At 41.4% G+C, this 16970-nt stretch overlaps 1 protein-coding gene across 7 annotated transcripts in view; it reads right to left on the reverse strand.

Annotated features, from left to right (window-relative positions):
- Positions 1-4039: 4039 nt before the first annotated feature.
- LOC109906289 (fibroblast growth factor 12) overlaps positions 4040-16970 on the reverse strand; it is a 140414-nt gene continuing 127483 nt past the window's right edge. For all 7 annotated transcript variants that reach the window (XM_020503915.2, XM_031790335.1, XM_020503914.2 and 4 more), the window contains 2 exons: positions 7476-7674; positions 4040-6630 (listed from right to left, as the gene is read on the reverse strand). In XM_020503915.2, the coding sequence (XP_020359504.1) occupies positions 6485-6630; positions 7476-7674 (345 nt within the window). In that variant the 3' untranslated portion in view covers positions 4040-6484. The remainder of the gene's footprint in view (positions 6631-7475; positions 7675-16970) is intronic.

Consider the following 16970-nt stretch of genomic DNA (forward strand, 5'->3'; position numbering starts at 1 on the left):
TCATCCAAATGCTCTCTAGCAAACTTCAGATGGGCCTATCTCCCTCTCTGATCATGCTTAGAATAATGTTTTTTAATTGCAACTCAATCTTTGTGCCTTTGACATAGACAATCCTCATGACCATTCCTTGATCTTAGTCAGCTAAACACATAATACTTGATTGCACATGATTAACTATAGCCTCTGGCCTATTGCTGTATTGTCTTTATGGAGTCAGATAATTAATTTAATGGGCTAATTGCTTAGTCTTCTTACAAGTCGCATGTGGGGAGTATACAGTAACTTCAGAAAGTCTTTCAGACCCCTTAACTTTTTCCACATTTTGTTATATTACAGCCTTATTTTTAAATGTACATAAGTATTCAGACCCTTTTTACTCAGTTCTTTCTTGAAGCATCTTTGGCAGCGATTACAGCATCGAGTCTTATTGCGTATGATGCTACAAGCTTGGCACACATGTGTTTCGGGAGTTTCTCCCATTCTTCTCTGTAGATCCTCTCAAACTATGTCAGGTTGGATGGGGAGCGTTGCTGCACAGCTTTTTTCAGGTCTCTCCAGAGATGTTAGATTGGGTTCAAGTCCAGGCTCTGGCTGGGCAACTCAAGGACATTCAGAGACTTCAAATCAAATCAAATCAAATTAATTGATATAGCCCTTCGTACATCAGCTGATATCTCAAAGTGCTGTACAGAAACACAGCCTAAAACCCCAAACAACAAGCAATGCAGGTGTAGAAGCACGGTGGCTAGGAAAAACTCCCTAGAAAAGCCGAAACCTAGGAAGAAACCTAGAGAGGAACCAGGCTATGTGGGGTGGCCAGTCCTCTTCTGGCTGTGCCGGGTGGAGATTATAAAAGAACATGGCCAAGATGTTCAAATGTTCATACAGTGCCTTGCAAAAGTATTCGGCCCCCTTGAACTTTGCGATCTTTGCGAACATAAAGATAGAAAACAGTATTTTTATGTGAAGAATCAACAACAAGTGGGACACAACCATGAAGTGGAACGACATTTATTGGATATTTCAAACTTTTTTAACAAATCAAAAACTGAAAAATTGGGCGTGCAAAATTATTCAGCCCCCTTAAGTTAATACTTTGTAGCGCCACCTTTTGCTGCGATTACAGCTGTAAGTCGCTTGGGGTATGTCTCTATCAGTTTTGCACATCGAGAGACTGACATTTTTTCCCAATCCTCCTTGCAAAACAGCTCGAGCTCAGTGAGGTTGGATGGAGAGCATTTGTGAACAGCAGTTTTCAGTTCTTTCCACAGATTCTCGATTGGATTCAGGTCTGGACTTTGACTTGGCCATTCTAACACCTGGATATGTTTATTTTTGAACCATTCCATTGTAGATTTTGCTTTATGTTTTGGATCATTGTCTTGTTGGAAGACAAATCTCCGTCCCAGTCTCAGGTCTTTTGCAGACTCCATCAGGTTTTCTTCCAGAATGGTCCTGTATTTGGCTCCATCCATCTTCCCATCAATTTTAACCATCTTCCCTGTCCCTGCTGAAGAAAAGCAGGCCCAAACCATGATGCTGCCACCACCATGTTTGACAGTGGGGATGGGATGGTGTGGTCAGGGTGATGAGCTGTGTTGCTTTTACGCCAAACATAACGTTTTGCATTGTTGCCAAAAAGTTCAATTTTGGTTTCATCTGACCAGAGCACCTTCTTCCACATGTTTGGTGTGTCTCCCAGGTGGCTTGTGGCAAACTTTAAACGACACTTTTTATGGATATCATTAAGAAATGGCTTTCTTCTTGCCACTCTTCCATAAAGGCCAGATTTGTGCAATATACAACTGATTGTTGTCCTATGGACAGAGTCTCCCACCTCAGCTGTAGATCTCTGCAGTTCATCCAGAGTGATCATGGGCCTCTTGGCTGCATCTCTGATCAGTCTTCTCCTTGTATGAGCTGAAAGTTTCGAGGGACGGCCAGGTCTTGGTAGATTTGCAGTGGTCTGATACTCCTTCCATTTCAATATTATCGCTTGCACAGTGCTCCTTGGGATGTTTAAAGCTTGGGAAATATTTTTGTATCCAAATCTGGCTTTAAACTTCTTCACAACAGTATCTCGGACCTGCCTGGTGTGTTCCTTGTTCTTCATGATGCTCTCTGCGCTTTTAACGGACCTCTGAGACTATCACAGTGCAGGTGCATTTATACGGAGACTTGATTACACACAGGTGGATTGTATTTATCATCATTAGTCATTTAGGTCAACATTGGATCATTCAGAGATCCTCACTGAACTTCTGGAGAGAGTTTGCTGCACTGAAAGTAAAGGGGCTGAATAATTTTGCACGCCCAATTTTTCATTTTTTGATTTGTTAAAAAAGTTTGAAATATCCAATAAATGTCGTTCCACTTCATGATTGTGTCCCACTTGTTGTTGATTCTTCACAAAAAAAGACAGTTTTATATCTTTATGTTTGAAGCCTGAAATGTGGCAAAAGGTCGCAAAGTTCAAGGGGGCCGAATACTTTCGCAAGGCACTGTAAATGACCAGCATGGTCGTATAATAATAAGGCAGAACAGTTGAAACTGGAGCAGCAGCACGGTCAGATGGACTGGGGACAGCAAGGAGTCATCATGTCAGGTAGTCCTGGGGCAATGGGACTTGTCCTATTGTCACTCCTGCCTTGCCTTGGCGTGTGCTTAGTGTTGTTGTCCTGTTGGAAGGTGGACCTTCGCTCCAGTCTGAGGTCCTGAGCGCTTTGGAGCAGGTTTTCATCATGGATCTCTCTGTACTTTGCTCCGTTAATATTTTCCTCGATCCTGACTAGTCTCCCAGTCCCTGCCGCTGAAAAACAATCCCACAACATGATGAGGCCACCACCGTGCTTCACCATAGGGATGGTGCCAGGTTTCCTCCAGACGTGATTGCTTGACAATCCCGCCAAAGATTTCAATCTTGGTTTCATCAGACCAGAGAATCTTGTTTCTCATGGTATGAGAGTCTTTAGGTGCCTTTTGTCAAACTCCAAGAGGGCTGTCATGTGCCTTTTACTGAGGAGTGGCTTCCGTCTGGCCACTCTAATGTTACGGCCCGAGTACTGCAGAGATGGTTGTCCTTCGGAAGGTTGCCCCATCTCCACAGAGGAACTCTATAGCTCCGTCAGAGTGACCATCCGGTTCTTGGTCACCTTCCTGACCAAGGCCCTTCTCCTCCGATTGCTCAGTTTGGCTGGGAGGCCAGCTCCAGGAAGAGTCTAGGTGGTTTTTCCATTTAAGAATGACAGAGGCCACTATGTTCTTGGGGACCCTTCAATGCTGCAGACATTTTTTGGTACCCTTCCCCAGATTTGTGCCTCGATACAATCCTGTTTCGTAGCTCTGCGGACAATTCCTTCGACCTTGTGGCTTGGTTTTAGCTCTGACATCCACTGTCATCTGTGGGACCTTATATAGAACGGTGTGTGCCTTTCCAAATCATGTCCAATCAATTGAATTTACCACAGGTGGACTCAAATCAAATTGTAGAAACATCTCAAGGATGATCAATGGAAACAGGATGCACAGTAGCTCAATTTCGAGTCTCATAGCAAATGGTCTGATTATTTATGTAAATTATCACGTTTTTTTTTTTTTTTATACATTTGCAAAAATTTGTTTTCGCTTTGTCATTATTGTGTGTAGATTGTATTTGTATTTATTTAATACATTTTAGAATAAGGCTGTAACGTAACAAAATGTGGAAAAGGTCAAGGGGGTCTGAATACTTTCCGAAGGCACTGTATAATATGCATATATATCAAATATCACTTCACTACAATATTGTCCAGAAAATTACACAATTACCTTATTTGCCTAAAACTAATGACTTGTAGTAGAGTAGTTTCATGATAGGAAATGGATTAATATTACATTATATTCATGAATCAACATTCAAGACATTTTACGTAAACATTTAGCAATTAAATTCCATAGTGTATATTTACCAAATTCAGTGGGTGTGTCAGATCAAAGGCATTCAATAGTCAAAGACTCCAGTTTAAACTACAGGAACAATAAAATGCCAAAGAGACTGAGGTTTGGTATCATTATTTTTTATTGTTCAGTTATATTTTTCATCCTGCTGTTTATTTGCAATGTTTTTCTATTATATTATGCATATGAAGGTGTTTCAATAAAGGTGCAAACATTAGCAAACACATAGAAAGACCATTTACCGTAAATATGGCATTAATCGCACCCTTCTGTTATACCCTTCATGATCAGGTTGAGATCGACAAAGGGCCTACCTCCTTGATGAGATATCCAAACACACCGGTACACATTTAGGCAGGGCTCTTTTTGCCCCCATACCATTCATTGCCTGTATGCCATGGACCTGACTTCATATCAATGACCCAACTCTCCAACACAACTAGTCCTAGTGCTGGTGTCATTTTCCCCAATGGAAGACTTCTCAGAGGAGTGATTGGATAATTTATCTCCTTAGTGGAGTAGTAGTACACCAATTAAATGCAAAATCACCAATTTACACAAAGAAAATTCAGGGGGGAACCTGCTTTCAGGCCAGGCCTCCTTCAGCACAGCAGCCAATCAGAGACGACCTCATAGACCTCATGACTCCTTGATAGGCTAATTTAAACATATCTAAAAACTCTCCTCCAGTGTTGATTGACCGAGTCATGATGAGTTTAACTGTGATAAGTAAAGAGATAATAAGACAATAGGATATAGGGCAGTGCGTATAGATATTCCCAGCAGTGGATCCAGAGTCTACAATGAATCAGGGCAGTGTATAACAGATTCCCAGTAGTGCAACTTATCACACAGGAATGCTGAGGTTTATACAATGACACATTGTATGATTTGGATGGTTGAGAAAGCAGTCTGTGCTTTTAGCACAACTCACAAAAATCTAGATTGCTATTATAAGTTGAGGTCCCACTTAAATATGAAGGACTTCCTGGATGATGTCTGAAGGTATACCTGGGTGTGAAACTGATGACAGCAGTAAGTATCATGACATATGACATCAGGGTTTGACCTTTGACTGCTCTCGTTAGCCCTAGCTCTCCCCTCATTCAGGATCCTTCAAGTGTGTCCATCACATCTCTCACATTCAAATCATTGTCTGGGTCTTTCGATCAAATGCTTTTTAGTGTAGCAAACTATTTTTTAAAAGCAGCACACCAATAACAATACTTCCTTTTCAGAATTTCATACTGTACATAATGTTTCTTGGCTTAAAAAACATCTGTGTACCCCTTCACTACTGTACTATGTGCAGTATCAGAACTCTACATGTCTGTCTCACAGACAATTCTGGACCAGCATGACCGCACCCCAGACATCTTGACCATGGCATGTGACTGCTCTGTGAGTGGCTGCACTATCAGCTCAAGTGGCTAACAATAATGCTAAAGTGTACCATGTGACCAGCCTAATGTTGGAAAGGTAGCTAACTCCATCAAGCCCAACTGATGACTGGTACTGTGGAGTACCGTGACCCCCCCCCCCCCCCCCTACCCCAGTGATACCCCTTGCCCGTCCCCTTCCCCATGAGGGCATCATAGCAAATCAGAGAGCAGGATTCGTGATACACGCCTATCCCCTCTGACGGCAGTGTCTGCAGAAGAACCTCCCCGTGCCAAACCCCTGCCTTTACCCCATCCATGACCCCCCTTCCCCAACCCAAAAGGAAAATTATAGTAATGATAGGAGGAAGAGGGGAAAGAGCCTTAGGCCTAGATTCAATCAGATCAAGCGTTAACTGGCTATAGCCGACAACCGCACAGCTGATGTTTTGGCCGTGTGGAAGGTGTAACTGGGTTGGAGCTGTCAAATCGGTGAGCAGCTGTTCTTGATCATTGTCACGAAGCCACACCCAAGTTCAGAACGAGAAAGTGTAGGCTATACAGAAATAATGATGCTCAAATTTAAAACAAAATTATGAGGATCAGCCTAATCGAGGTGTAAATGACATCTCACATTCCAGTGTTCGAACATTTCTCTTAAACGGCAATGTCTGTTTTAGGTATAATGCCAGGAGCCTCTTGTCGATTTGACAGCTCTAACGCAGTTCCACCTCCGACATCGCCGAAACAACTGCTATGTGGATGTCGACTAAAGCTGATCTGTTTGAATAAAGCCCTAAATCAATTACAATACCATGCTAATTCATGATTCTAACAACACAAGTAGTACGTGAAAGTGCTGTTGCATTCATAAAATCAACGTGTGTGAACTACCATGGTTTAAAGCTTTGAAACATTGACATTGTCATGATGAGGAGGACGAACTCCCTGGTGCCACACTCATATCAGGCTTTTGCATAAAATGTCAATTCAATGTCCTGATTTAAAAATATTTTCTCCCTTTTTTCTAAAATATTTCACAGGCAAGAATTTCGTAATTGTATGTTTTTTCTTCTATTTTTGTTGTTGTTGTTGTTTGTTGTTGTTGTTTATGGTCGTTGTTGTTGTCGTTGAACAAGGTGTAAGAAATACGTGGGGCGATGTGCAGGCTATGAGCCACCATCCTGCTCTGTGGAGTTCTGCCCCACCACTTTTTCTCCTCCGTTCAGAAGAGTGGGAGCCTCAGTCCCTGAGTTTTTTCGTGAGCGTCCCTTCTCCTCGATGTCATGCAGCGATGGCTCTTTGTACATGCAAACTGAAGAAAGGGCGGGGGAGGGGGGAAAGTGAGAAAAAAAGAGAGAGATGGAGATAGAGAGTGAAGAGGAGTGAGAGAAGGAATATTTATACAGTAAAGAGATATAGGAGAGAGCAGGACGGGAGAGAAGGGAGGGGAGAGAGACGACAATGAGAGAGAGAGAGTAGGGGAGATAAAGGAGGTAAGAGGGACAAAAAACAGAGGAGATGAATTGAGATTCAGCATTAGTTTAGAGTTAGTTTAGTTCAAACACACACAACATTTGAACCTCCAGCAGGGTTGGGGTCAATTTGAATTGCCGTCAGTCAACTCAAAAAATAAACTGAAATTCCAATTAGATAATTTAATAAAAAATAAAAAAATGTTCAATGTTTTCTCAATAAACTGAAAATAATAACCTATTTATTTAAACCATTTAAAATTCAGATCACTTCCTGAATTGCATGACTTCAAATAAAATTGACCCTAACCCTGCTTCCCAGTACCGAGGAAGTAATTTAGCTTTTCAAACTTGAATGGATTATCTGGGTACCTGTATCTGAGGACTCAAATCTATCAAAGGCACATTGAGGTCTTCTCAAACAAACAGAATTCTTGTAATCTGGCAATCTGACATTACACCAAACAGAATGTCGTTATAATGTCCCATGAAAATTTTGACCTGCTGGGTCATTTATAAACAGATACAAAGATGCTTCATTAACATAGCTATGGCTTGTAAAAGTGTGTTATGACTCCTATTAAATGCACTTTAAATAAACCTTGACTTGACTTATGGCAGGTGTTGCATTTGAATCCAGCCCTGAGTGTGGCTGGCTGGCAGCCAGACGGTGTTTCGGTCTCACCTTCGATGGGTCTGGGCACAAAGTGTGAGGAGGGCTTGGTCTTCTTCACCCGGTTGCCCTTCATGACAACGCCGTCCTTGTTGAGGCCCAGGTACCAGGCCCTGCCAGACTCGTGCTGCCGGAACAGCGTCGATGAGTAGATGACATAGTAGTTCTCAAAAACAGACTCCTTGAATTTTGCCTCTACTGTGAACAAGTCCTGAGGAACAAAGAGAGGAAGACAACGCTTGATATCAGATAGTACAGTGTTCAAAGATCTAGCCCACCAGTTTAATATACATCGAACATCAATGGAATTCTTAGTTGAAAAGGCAAAAAGTTGTCAACGAACACAGGTTTCGTTTATTTAAAGTAGAATTCACGTTTGTTGACAACTAAAATAAATATTAACCAAAAATGGACATTGATTTTATGTTGCAGTGCATTTGGAAAGTATTCAGACCCCTTGTTCTTTTCCACATTTTGTCTCGTTACACCCTTATTCTAAAATAAACATGTTTCCTCATCAATCTACACACAGTACCCCATAATGGCAAAGTGAAAACAGGTTTTTTGACATTTTAGCAAATGTATTAAAAATGAAAACAAAAATACCTTATTTACATAAGTATTCAGACCCTTTGCTATGAGACTTGAAATTGACCTCAGGTACATCCTGTTTCCATTGATCATCCTTGAGATGTTTCTGCAACTTGATTGGAGTCCACCTGTGTTAAATTCAATTGATTGGACATGATTTGGAAAGGCACACACCTGTCTATATAAGGTCCCACAGTTGACAGTGCATGTCACAGCAAAATGACCATGACATGAGGTCGAAGGAATTGTCCGTAGAGCTCTGAGACAGGATTGTGTTGAGGCAGAGATCTGGGGAAGGGTACCAAAAAATGTCTGCAGCATTGAAGGTCCCCAAGAACACAGTGGCCTCCGTCTAAATGGAAGAAGTTTGGTACCACCAAGACTCTTCCTAGAGCTGACCGCCCTGCCAAACTGAGGAATCGAGGGAGAAGGGCCTTGGTCAGGGAGGTGACTAAGAACTTGATGGTCACTCTGACAGAGCTCCAGAGTTCCTCTGTTGAAATGCGAGAACCTTCCAGAATGACAACCATCGCTGCAGCATTCCACCAATCAGGCCTTTATGGTAGAGTAGCCAGACGGAAGCCACTCCTCAGTAAAAAGGCACATGACAGCCCGCTTGGTGTTTGCAAAAAGGCACCTAAAGGACTCTCAGACTATGCGATACAAGATTCACGGGTCTAATGTAATCAACATTGAACTATTTGGCCTGAATGCCAAGCGTCACGTATGGAGGAAACCTGGTACCATCCCTACGGTGATGTTTTTCAGCGGGATACTAGTCAGGATCGAGGGAAAGATGAACGGAGCAAAATACAGAGAGATCGCTGATGAAAACCTGCTCCAGAACGCTCAGGACTTCAGACTGGGGCGAAGGTCCACCTTCCAACAGGACAACAACACTAAGCACACAGTCAAGACAACGCAGGAGTGGTTTCGGGGACAAGTCTCTGAATGTCCTTGAGTGGCCCAGCCAGAGTCCGGACTAGAACCCCGATTGAACATTTCTGGAAAGACCTGAAAATAGCTGTGCAGCGAGGCTCCCCATCCAATTTGACAGAGCTTGAGAGGATCTGCAGAGAAGAATGGGAGAAACTCGAGGCTGTAATCGCTCCCAAAGGTGCTTCAACAAAGTACTGAGTAAAGGGTCTGAATTCTTATGTAAATGTGATATTTCCGTTTTTTATTTGTAATACACTTGCAAAATGTTTGTTTTTTTAACTGGTTTTGCTTTCTCATTATGGGATATTGTGTGTAGATTGAGGGAAAAAAATGTTTTGATTCATTTTAAAATAAGAAGAAGGGGTCTGAATACTTTCCTAATGCACTGTATGTTAGGTTTTTGCCTGAAGGGGTGTCACCCGTGGAGGCTGTTGATGTAAGAAATTAGGAGGATGGGCTATGGGTGTTTGCTATGATTACATTACATTACATCCAGACATCACAATGAGCACATCCTCCCCACATTCCCATCCACTGGGTATTACAGGTATAAAATCCAATACAATGGTGGAATTTTAGCAGTCGACCTCTAGAAGATCCTACACTCTTAGCACCTTTTTTCTATCTGGAACCTAAAAGGGCACTTTGGCTGTCCCCATTTGAAGAAACCCTCTTTGGTTCCAGGTAGAACCCTTTTGGGTTCCATGTAGGACACTTTTCAGAAAAGATTCAACATGGAACCCAAAATAGTTCAACCTGGACCCAAAAAGGGTTATCCTATTGGGACAGCCAAAGAACCCTTTAGGAACTATTTTTTTCTAAGAGTACGTCTTACTACAGAGAGTAACATTTGATCTAGATTTCTCCCTTTTTCCAGGCCTTGGAATTGGATGACTGTGCCATTGTGTCATAGTACCCTCGAGCTGTGCACAGGTGGACAGGGTGGAGAATGTGATTAATCAGAGCACAAAACACCTCGAGTAGTGTGTACACACACACCTGACACATGCTGTAGACATGGACGAAAAGACAGAGATCACCCTGTTTAATGTTTCCTGAAATTCAACTTGACAACATTATCTCTAACATCACCCCTCCATTATTTCAGCAGATGGTAATGTTTCCTTGAGCTCCAAGGGATGTTTTGTGAGGAAGACAGCATGTAGGACAGTGGGGGAAGAGAGGGAGGGAGAGCAGTGGTAAATTGAGGGATGGAAAAGAAAACGTAGAGAATATAGTAGAAGGCTACATGCAATGAAATAGACAGTGAACTTTGGTCAAGGGTCATGGCTTTTTATATAACCATCTGACCACCCAACCCAGATCAATCTATTCAGATATAAGATCACATTAATTAATAAAAACGTACATTGTCTACAGTGGCGGTCGGTGACGTTTAAGATGAGGGAGGAGCATGGCCTTATTTCTATTACAGCATATTGGAGGTTGCTACAATTTACCCTACGAATGAAAATGTACAACCTAGGTGCAAAGGGTGAGAGAAAATATTGAGTAATCAAGGTGACAGACAGTGACACATTCAATACCACTTGACACACTCACTCTTGCCTGCATCAAGCTGATCTATGGTGTAATCATTAGTCCAACAGTTGCAAACAAGAGTTTCTATTGGACAAATTCAGGTATGTTAATCCCTGTTTCGTTACGTTTGCTTCCGTTTAAGAAACATTTTTTCAACAGAATTGGCGGAATGAATACATCCCTGATCACCGCAAACACAGTTCACTTTCATAGCAGCCACATACAAACAGCAGGATCATTTGTTCATTGTATAATTTGTTCTCGCATCTACGCACTCTCCTCCTCTCACCTTTTCAGTACACAATAAAACAGCTGTCTGTGACCAGGCAAAAAAAAACTTTCCATGCCATACCATAACCGCTAATCTCTACATACAGCCTACATCGTTGTCACCATATTAGCTAATATTATAGTCAACATCAAGGGCGCAACTTTCAATTGGGACTGGGGGGGTATATTCCCCCCTCACATTCTAAAATAGCATTTTTGTCCCCCCAGTTTTATCATTTTGCACTGTAATACCAAAAGCGGCATCGGACCATGCGGCACCAAAGAGCGTGCGGACAGGCTGTGTGAAGGCAGCTTCTGAAAGGTATGGTGCTGCTGTCTGCAGCTGCTGTCTCTTTGTGTGTTGTGCTTTGTCTCTGAGGTGTAAAAGCAAGCAGAGACAAAACTGGCTATTCTTTAATTGACTGATGTAGCTGGCAAGGTAACTTCTGTTGGACTAGTAGTATAACTGACATGTAATGTTAGCTACAGTAACATCCCCTCTCGACTGAAGAGAATGAACTAGCTAGCTAGTAGCTACCACAGCCAGTTCAGCTCTAGTCTCTAGCTATCTGTCATGTAGCTGTATCTAACAGCTGTTATGTGTATGGAAAAGTTTTCTAGCCTTTTGTCCCGTTTCAACAGAGGTAAAATAACTTGGAATTACTTTAATCCGTTAATGTACCATTAGAGCTAGCCAAAAGCTGGCTAACGTTAGCTAGCTAGCTCATTAACTTTAGCTATTATCTTTGCCTCAATCACACTAGACCTGAATTAAACAATGAAACCAGAGGCCAAATGATTGAAGACCAATATTCAGATGTTTTTTTAACAGCACAATGTGAGTTTTTATTAGAGTCAGTATAGCAATGTAACGTTATTGATCTGTCAGTTTCCCCTCGCAAATTCCCTACTTTTCACATTTACATGGTATAAACAGCTCTACAGGCTACACTGTCATGGTGCACAGTTAGTACACAATACTATGCTCATCATGTCTTAGCAGGATCAGGTGGTGACAGGTGTCCCAGCAGGGTCAGAAAGCAAAGGAAGACCAGTCTACGGAGCTCAGGTAAATTATACAGGATATTAGCTATAACAATCTGTGAATGGATACAAAGTTCCATCTTGAATTCATGGGTAGTCCTACAGTAGCTACAGGACAGCAGTTTAAAGCTACAGTCTGAGATCTGGAAATAATGGTAATTTCAATTATTGAACCATTGATTAAATTCTTGAATAATATAACCTATAAATGTACACCAAGGTAATTCTTTATCATGCCTCATCTGAACAGGATCCGATGGTGACAGGGGTCTCGGCAGGGTCAGGCAGCCAGGGAAGTCCAGTCTGTGACGGCGCTGAGGTTAACTTTTGCATATACAACACTTTATTCTCTCTGTGCAGCAAACATTGGACAAGCAAGAAGCTTAAAAAATGTAAACTATTTAAAGGCAGTCTGACAAACCTCAAGTTGATTTCCAAACTGTATCCAAGGTTGATAGAGGCTTTTCCTGATGACACAAAAAATGTCAAACAAAACTGTGAGGAAGACCTGAGAGACACAATTGATGATGATGATGAATGGACACAGATACGTTTGAATGCCCAGTCATGTTCATGTAATCTCAGACATACTGCAGTTTAAGACCATCCATAGAGCATACTATACTGACCAAAAATATAAACGCAACATGCAACAATTTTACTGAGTTACTGTTCATATCAGGAAATCAGTCAATTGAAATAAATTCATTATGCCCTAATCTATGGATTTCACATGACTGGGCAGGGGCGCAGCCATGGGTGGGCCTACCCATTTGGGAGCCAGGCCCAGCCAATCAGAATTGTTTTTTCCCCACAAAAGGGATTTATTACACACAGAAATACTCCTCAATTTCATCAGCTGTCTGAGTGGCTGGTCTCAGACGATCCCGCAGGTGAAGAATTCGGGGGACACAAAAGGGGACATATTCCCATTTTATGATCTTTTGAAGGCTGGCTGAATTCTTTCAAACCATATGTTATTTTATCTTAGCATGTATACAGATTCTCCCTTCTCCCTGTTTTTGTTTGCTTGGAAAAGTTAATACTGGAGAATGTTATCAGAAGAAACTGTGTAACCTGGCATCTAGAGCAGCTAAGAAATGCATTGCCATTAATTGGAAGGTTGGTTATTCTCCCACAATGTCACAATTATTGGCAGAAATGTCAAGTTATGTTTGATTTGATTTATTACAAGATTAAGTGTATACTGTGCAACTTTCACAAGGTCTGGGTGCCTTATATGAAATACTGTATGAAAAAAAAAAAGAAGCAGCAGTCGCAAATAGATATATTTTTTTCATGGCACACTAGACACCCGTCTGATTTGCATTTGCCTCAGAGGACTAATCCATTGAGGAGGTCACAGGGACACGGTCCAAGAATATGGGGATTGTGGCTCAGATGCACAAGGAACGTAAGTCTCTCTCCAGAATGCCTTCTCTCCAGCCATTTCGTAGGTATTCATTGTTTCATAACTTCATTGTGTGCATTGTTTGCTGTGACTATCAATTCCCAATTACATATATCACCAGTAGTAGCCCACATTTACCGTTAACTTATGGTAATTTCTGTTAATGCCTTCAATATATTATTATTACAGTTATTATGCAGCAATCCCAACCTATGCTACACTTGTGAGAAACACGTTTTTGTTTATTACATTCAATTTATGAATTTTGTCAATATATTGATAGTCTTTCGTTTGAAATGCTCCTGTCAATGTTGAGTAAGGACCTGCACCTGAATATGGATATAGAAGTAGGACTAGTTTACCTGGCCTGCGTGCTAATGTAGGCCTATAAAATGTGCCCAGTTAGGGATGTCTGATAGTATTTCTGATTGTCTTAACTCACTGTGGAGCTGTGGAGCTTCTCAACATAATTCTGAACAGCAAGTAAACAAAGTATGTTTTTAGAATCAATTGAGAATGACAATAGTTCCTCAGTGTTTTAACAATATTTCCAGCTCTCTCCCTTTCGATAACCACTTGGCCTGAAAGGGAAAAATGTAATGCTCTGATCCAGTGGAATATTCATACCTGATTACTTCTTATCCCTTGCACAAATAGCCTACAGCTCTCTGTCCCAAGCTCACTGGCTCGGGAAACTCTGAGGGCCCAGAATATTTTATACAATGTTTCAAGTTTGCTAGTGTGAGTTTCGGCGACCCAGTTAAAACAATGTTTCATGTTCGTTGCAGACAGGCCATGAGTAGCCAATGTGATTTAAAGGCTATTAATTTGCAGGCTGCAATGTTTTTATGTTGGCTTCATGTAGTCTATTTTTAAAAGTTGGCAATGGCAATAAAAGTTCATTTTATATTTGTATACATTTCCATTTGGTTTTGGCCTTTCTAGGGAGTTTTTCCTAGCCACCGTGCTTCTACACCTGCATTGCTTGCTGTTTGGGGTTTTAGGCTGGGTTTCTGTACAGCACTTTGAGATATCAGCTGATGTACGAAGGGCTATATAAATACATTTGATTTGATTTGATTCTGCTAATCATGTATGGCTCCCCCTTATAATTCCTGAGTAAATAACAGTTATTTTGAGTTGAAGCATTATACTTGCAGCTTGTGTTACCAAGCTCACTTTATACCAAAGAAGAACACTGACCAAGTATCAAATCAAATTTATTTATATAGCCCTTCGTACATCAGCTGATATCTCAAAGTGCTGTACAGAAACCCAGCCTAAAACCCCAAACAGCAAGCAATGCAGGTGTAGAAGCACGGTGGCTAGGAAAAACTCCCTAGAAAGGCCAAAACCTAGGAAGAAACCTAGAGAGGAACCAGGCTATGTGGGTTGGCCAGTCCTCTTCTGGCTGTGCCGGGTGGAGATTATAACAGAACATGGCCAAGATGTTCAAATGTTCATAAATGACCAGTAATAAGGCTCAGTTCCAAGCAGCGCAGGGCAAGCTGAAGACAGCTCTCCACCCAACACATCTCACTGGATTTGGGGGACGGGGAGATGCTTCCCCTTCTCCCATCCCGCTCCACAGCCACGTTAGCAGATTAAGGCTTAGTAAATCAACAGGGAGACCACTCTATATAGACAGCTAGGCTAATAGGGGAGTCAAGGCTGAGCCAGGAGAAGGTCGGATGAGAGATACAATGCAGGCTATAGTATCAGATCAGTTGGCTGGAGTCATTGGTCACGAGTCTCTCCAATAAGAGGGAGTATTTTATGTCATAATATCTCAGTCCCTGTTCTGGAAAAAATAGAATACAATGGAATTCATCTCGGAAGCCAGAATCAAATATTCTGTGCTAGCTCCAAATACTATATATGTTTTTATTTTACAGAAATGAAAGAACGATGCAAAATAAATGGTTGATAACATTAAACATTATTATTGAAGCAGGAAGATAAATTACCCAGTACACCTCAAAACTGGAGGCCACTCACTTTGTGCTGTGATACCCATACTATCAAGATTAGAGGACATCATCTTCCACTGTTTACCCGTCATGGTTGCCATTGATCGATTTCTAAAATGGAGGAGGGAATCGCAGCCAGAGCCTCCTTATTACACTCTCATCACCAACAGCAACAAATGTCTCATCCTCCTGATAACACTGTCACACTTATGACCTTATATAATGCAAACGTAGCGGTAGGAAACTGTAGCTACAAAGGTTATTTTCATCAGACACAGATCTTGATGAAGTAAAACGACAAAAAAACGAACACCCCGACAAACAACACCTCAGTATAACAAGCTAGACAGCAATCAACAGGATCGGTACCCACAATCACACTTTTCTTTTGGTTCCTGGGTCATTCCACTAAAAGAGAGTGTCTTTTGCAACTGTTTGATATTTTAAGTAGAAATTGTGCACCAACACTCCATTTTAAAATCCTGGTATATTAGTGCACTTTCATATAGTCCACATAGAGAATTATTTGACAAAAGCGTGAACTGAACTCTTATTTCAATTTGGTTTAAATATTCCTTTAAAAATTGTTTTTTTACAAAAGAAACATGGAACATCTAATATTAAAATCACAGAGTAAAAGCAGGTGAGCTGGTTCTACTCTTTTTGGCCATTTTCTGGTGTTTTGTGGTGGAAAACTGAGCAGGTCGAGCATAACACGTGAACCCTGTTCCCCATAGATAAATCCAGGATAAACATTTATTGTCATGAATCTTGACCTAGAGGTTCTGCAGAGTGGTCACTAGCTGGCACAGCCATAAAGTCATAAAATCTAAACCTAACCCTAACCTTAATGTGTAACCCTAACCTTAAATTAAGACCAAATAGCAAAAATAATAATCATGAATTGCAGCTGGCCCATCTAGCGAAAATCAGTCAGTTATGCTTCCAGGGCAAGATTCATGACAAACGTCAACCTGCTAGACCAGGCCTGGGCAAAGGCCGGCCCGGGGGCCGTATGCGGCCCGCGACCTGATTCAATACGGCCGACGGAATCATGCTCATATCACAAAGAATTTGAAATAGTAAAGTTTTAAAGGCCCAATGAATACTCACCTTTGTGTAATGATTTAACTCCCACCACTTGTGGGCCATTTATTTTTAAGGAACGTATATTAACAACTGCACGAGGACAGACAGTGACTGACAGTCTGACACACGTCACAGTTACAAATAGTAGCTAGCTAGAAATTGCTCAAAAATTAGTTGTTTTCCACATATTCAAAGAAAAGGAAAGTAGACAATGAATGTAGGGTGTTCCAGCAAGAGTGGACATCAAAATATTTCTTTATTGAGGTATCAGGGAAAGCTGTGTGCAAAGAGAGCATCGCTGTCTTGAAAGACTACAACTTGTCCCGACACTTCCAGATGAAGCATGCAGAGAAATATAGGAATATGTCTTCTGAGCAGAGGGCAAGTGCATCGAAAGAGTTGCTTTCTCAGTTGCAAAAGCAATAAGGACTTTTCACAAAACTGCATTCAGCAAACGATGGAATTGCGAGAGCTAGCTATGTACTGTCCCACAAAATTGCTAAACATAGCAAGCTATTCGCTGAGGGCGAATTCATTAAAGAACATTTAATTGACCCTGCAGCAATACTTTGCCCTGACAAGAAAGAGCTGTTTCAAAATGTTTCCCTGTCAAGATGAACAGGTACACGGCATGTTGAGAATATTGCAGAG

This window comes from Oncorhynchus kisutch, linkage group LG15 (genome assembly GCF_002021735.2).
Source record: "Oncorhynchus kisutch isolate 150728-3 linkage group LG15, Okis_V2, whole genome shotgun sequence".
Classification (NCBI taxonomy): domain Eukaryota; kingdom Metazoa; phylum Chordata; class Actinopteri; order Salmoniformes; family Salmonidae; genus Oncorhynchus; species Oncorhynchus kisutch.